Source organism: Rhinolophus ferrumequinum, chromosome 23 (genome assembly GCF_004115265.2).
Source record: "Rhinolophus ferrumequinum isolate MPI-CBG mRhiFer1 chromosome 23, mRhiFer1_v1.p, whole genome shotgun sequence".
Classification (NCBI taxonomy): domain Eukaryota; kingdom Metazoa; phylum Chordata; class Mammalia; order Chiroptera; family Rhinolophidae; genus Rhinolophus; species Rhinolophus ferrumequinum.
In genome coordinates, this window is record NC_046306.1 from 16,013,625 (window position 1) to 16,018,474 (window position 4,850).

The following is a 4,850-nucleotide window of genomic DNA, read 5'->3' on the forward strand; positions in this document are numbered from 1 at the left end:
GCCGGTTCCCCAGCAGCCGAGAGCCTCCCGGAGCACCGTCCTGGGCTGGCTTCAGCCCCAAGCCTCAGGGAACTCAGGGTTCCATGAGCCTGACTGGGGAAAGGGATTCAGCGCCTTTTGGCAGAATCTTAACCCGCTCCCTTCTTTCGTGCATTGTGGGTGGGGTGAGCGCGGGGAGCGGCAGGGCCAGCGGAGTCCTATCTCAAGGGCCGAGCCTTCGCACCCACCAGAAGGGGAACCGCCGCTGCTTGGTCCGAGGAGGGTCCTTGAGGCTGGGAGTTGGATTTGAACACAACTCTTGGAGCCCCAACCCATCTCACTCCCTAACACAAATATACGCAACCCTGCAGAAACCCAGGCATGCACTGCACACACAAGGCCCGCAGCCGCGAGGCGCACGGAGCGTCCCCCACTGGGCGGGGGAGGCTTAGGAACAAAAGGCCCGAGAGGTGTCGTCCCGGCGTACATTCTGAGCCTCTTTGGGGGATGACACGGCCTAGGGGTGGGGGAGCAAAGGGGAAAGATGGAGAAGAGCGCCCGCGAAAGAAAGGAAGCGGCGGCCTGGCCTAGAGGGGGGACTGGCACCGAAAGCGAGCAGACAGAGGCCCGGACCTGGAGGGTGTGGGGGGCTGGGCCCCGGCCGGCCGTCCCACTGGGCTCCAGCCCTTCGCCAGGCCTCCGCGGCTCCAGGGCTGCTCAGGCCTCCAGTCAGCTGACGCGGGGGGCGGAGGAGCTGTCAGGCGCGCCCCGCCCTGCGCCGCGGGGCCGCGGGGGCCGAGCAGCCATTGGCCAGCGCACTGGGCCGCCTGGGCCCCCGTGCTCTAGTGACATCAGGAAGGCGATAAAAGGGAGCAGCGGCGCCGGATCCAGCACAGCTGCACCGCCGGGTTGCGAGCGGCTGCGATCGAGAGCCCAAGAGCAAGAGAGCTCGAGAGCGAGCGGCGGGCGCTTGCCCGGCGCCTCCCCTCCGCACAGCCGCGCGCCCCGCTCGCCTCTTCACCCCTCCGGCTCGTCCCGGCCCCGGCGCAGCCACAGCCCCGAGCTCTGGGGCGACGCAGGCAGCCTCGGGACTCTCCGGCGCGCCGCCGCGTCCCCAGACAAAGGCTTGGCCAGCGGCCCCGGCCCGCTGCGTCCTCGGCTCCCCGCCTCCCGGGCTCGCCGCTCTTCGTCCCCGCTCCCGGCTCGGCGCGCCCCGGCCGGCCGCAAAGTTTCCCGGCGGCGGCGGCGGCTGCGCCTCGCGTCAGCGATGGCCGCGGAGCTGAGCATGGGGCCTGAGCTGCCCACCAGCCCGCTGGCCATGGAGTATGTCAACGACTTCGACCTGCTCAAGTTCGACGTAAAGAAGGAGCCGCTGGGGCGCGCGGAGCGCCCGGGCCGGCCCTGCACGCGCCTGCAGCCCGCCGGCTCGGTGTCGTCCACACCGCTCAGCACGCCGTGTAGCTCGGTACCCTCGTCGCCCAGTTTCAGCCCGACTGAACAGAAGACCCACCTGGAGGACCTGTACTGGATGGCGAGCAACTACCAGCAGATGAACCCAGAGGCGCTCAACCTGACTCCCGAGGACGCGGTGGAGGCACTCATCGGCTCGCACCCAGTGCCACAGCCGTTGCAGGGCTTCGACGGCTTCCGAGGCGCGCACCATCACCATCACCACCACCACCCACACCCACACCACGCGTACCCGGGCGCCGGCGTGGCCCATGACGAGCTGGGTCCGCACGCTCACCCGCACCATCACCACCATCACCAAGCGTCTCCGCCGCCCTCCAGCGCGGCCAGCCCCGCGCAGCAGCTGCCCACCAGCCACCCCGGGCCTGGGCCGCACGCAGCGGCCGCGGCGACAGCGGCTGGCGGTAGCGGCAGCGTGGAGGACCGCTTCTCCGACGACCAGCTTGTGTCCATGTCCGTGCGCGAGCTGAACCGCCACCTGCGGGGCTTCACCAAGGATGAGGTGATCCGCCTGAAGCAGAAGCGGCGGACCCTGAAGAACCGGGGCTACGCCCAGTCGTGCAGGTATAAACGCGTCCAGCAGAAACACCACCTGGAGAATGAGAAGACACAGCTCATTCAGCAGGTGGAGCAGCTTAAGCAGGAGGTGTCCCGGCTGGCCCGCGAAAGAGACGCCTACAAGGTCAAGTGCGAGAAACTCGCCAACTCCGGCTTCAGGGAGGCGGGCTCCACCAGCGACAGCCCCTCCTCTCCTGAGTTCTTTCTGTGAGTCGTGGCGGGTCCGGCCCCCCGCCCTTGCCCGGGCCCGGACTCCCCGTCCCATGTTCCCAGCCCCGGACTCCCCTGGACCCTGTCCCTGCCACAGCCCCAGCCTTGACCTGTTTGACTTGAGAGAGAGGGAGAAAGGGCGCGCGGGACGCGGGCGACGGGAGGGCGCGCGGGCAGGCAGGGGACCTTGGCTAAGGCAAGAGCGGCGCGCGCCAGCGCCGCCTCCTAGACTCGAGCAGAGCCAAAGAGAGACGAGGGGGTGGGAAGTCCCGGAGCAACTTTTCTCCAGGCTGGAGGGCGGCGAGGCATAGTCCCGAGGAATCGCCAAGGCCGCCTAGAGACTCCTGGCTTTCTGAACTTTGTGCGTTAAGCCGGGGCCGCTGCCTGGAGCGCAGTCCAGCCCAGGAAGAGAGCAGCGAGGAGAGGAGAGGGACCCTGGCGTCCTGGCAGGCGTGAGGCGAGGCTGAGCGAAGGAAGGAAGGACAGAGGGACCTGTCTGTCCAGGGTCCGGAAAACACTGGCTCTCAGCCCAGAGACGCGGGCCTCAGTTAGGACGTTCTGCGCAAATCTCATCAATTTTATTGCCTGCTCGATTATATAGAAAAAAATACGAAAATCTGCATTAAAAATATTAATCCTGCATGCTGGACATGTATGGTAATAATTTCTATTTTGTACCATTTTCTTGTTTAACTTTAGCATGTTGTTGATCATGGATCATAACCCCTGTTTCTTTGAGTGGGAAGGGAACGCAGTTAGTAAACTATGGGGGCTGCTTGCCGGTTTCAGTCCCGGCTGCCGGCTTGTAAATACCCGCCCGCCAAACCGCCTAGAGAACGTGGAAGCAAGCTGAGTGTCTTTGTTTGGGTTTATTATTATGGCATTTTTCTTTTTTGTAACTAAAAAAAAGCCGTTCTGGGCATTTTGCATCAGAAAACAACTTAGTCTTGGGGTACCTTTGGAAGTTGCATGTTTTCTCCCCTCCCGCTTTAGTTTTCCATCTTGTTGGTTTTGAGAGAAAGGGGACTGGGTCCCAGCTCCCAAGTGCCAGGGCAGCTGTGGATTTCCAAACCTGGAAGGGCCAGAAAGTCCTTGCTCCCACCTTGTCTTATGGCTAAATTGATGCCCCTAACAAGAAAGGAAAGGAAAACAGATCTAGTTTGCTTTTTATTGCAATCAGAATCACCCCAGGATCCCTTGGCAACCTTTCAAGTTCGCACTAATTGCCGGGGTCCCGGTGCCTCTTACGGTGCGGTGCGCAGCTTGGCCAGCTCGGATACTGCCCAGTGGTGACCTGAACTTGGGTTGAACCAACCGCCACACTCAGAAAGTACTGGAAACCCAAACATTGGCAAGTAATTTTGCAACTTTCAAGTGCGTTCTTTAGACCAACACGTTCCGTGTGTTTCTTTCCTTGATTTTGAGATATCAGGCCAGTTATTGGTGGTGTTTTGACCCCCTCCCCTTCAGTTGTATAGTAGTTATAGGGAAGAGCTGGGTGTTTTTCTTTATCATTACATTTTTTTTTTCCTGCAGGTCAGTAAAAGGATTTAAGTTGCACTGACAAAAATACCAAAATGAAAGCGTATTTTTTAGTTCCCGTTTGAAATTGCTGGCGCTGCTGGCCGGATGCATTTTTGAGTTTGTATTAGTTGATAAATTAACAGTAATAACAAGATTGTATGAACCGCATGGTGCTTGCAGTTTTAAATATTGTGGATATTCGTCATGCATCAGAAACGAGCTTTGGTTTTTACGGATTCAACTGTGTTGAAATCAAATTTGCTGCAACAGAAATTGTTTTTATTTCATGTAAAATAAGGGATCAATTTCAAACCCTGCTTATGATATGAAAATATTAAAACCTAGTCTATTGTAGTTTTATTCAGACTGGTTTCTGTTTTTTGGTTATTAAAATGGTTTCCTATTTTGCTTATTAAAACCACGAAAATGGTGTTTATTTAGAGGGACTCCGCGTTCGCCCGACTTTGACTTTCTTCTCTTGCCTCTTCAAGAGTCACACCAATTTGAGGGGTACTCTCAACCCCCCGGCCAATGGAGAAACAGACCAAGTCCCCAGCAAATCTCTCCTTTGAATGTGTGAGTGTGTATGTGTGTGTGTGTGTGTGTGTGTGTGTGTGTACATGAGCTTCAAACGTGTTTTCTGCTTCTCACCCTAGGTAGACCTTGATCCCAGTCAGGAGTCTGTTTGTGAGTGGAAAGAGGACACAGGCCACTTTTGTGAGGCTTTCAGTCTTGGGCCTCAGGGCTGGCCTCCTGTTAGCCTGCCGCCTCTGAGGTAGAGACTGGTAGAGCCCAGGACTCTGAGAGCTGCCACCCTGATAGGGAAGCAGGATCTTTCTGGACATCATGCTCAGCTGACTCTGCCATTTGGGCTATCCTACGTGGGCTGAAGGTTCTCAGTTTTTCCCTGCCCAGTGCCTTTCCGTGGGAGCAACCTGAGCTGCCCAGAGCTAGAGTGCCCACTCCCAGGGGAGGCCTATATCCATGGGCATGTGGCCTATACCCAGGGCATGTGGAAGCAGGTGGAATCCAGTCAGGTCTTGGGGTGTAAGACCCTTCAGACAGGAAGCCCCTCTGTGCCCAGGGTGCACCTGCCAGTCCGTCCTGGA

The 4,850-nt window shown here is 58.6% G+C and overlaps 1 protein-coding gene across 1 annotated transcript; it reads left to right on the top strand.

The window, feature by feature from the left end:
• The first annotated feature begins 600 nt into the window (after positions 1 to 600).
• Positions 601 to 4,101, top strand: MAFB (MAF bZIP transcription factor B). The gene has a single exon (XM_033095028.1). It carries the CDS (start codon positions 1,247 to 1,249, stop codon positions 2,216 to 2,218), a length of 972 nt encoding a protein of 323 aa, XP_032950919.1. The 5' UTR covers positions 601 to 1,246; the 3' UTR covers positions 2,219 to 4,101.
• Positions 4,102 to 4,850: the final 749 nt, after the last annotated feature.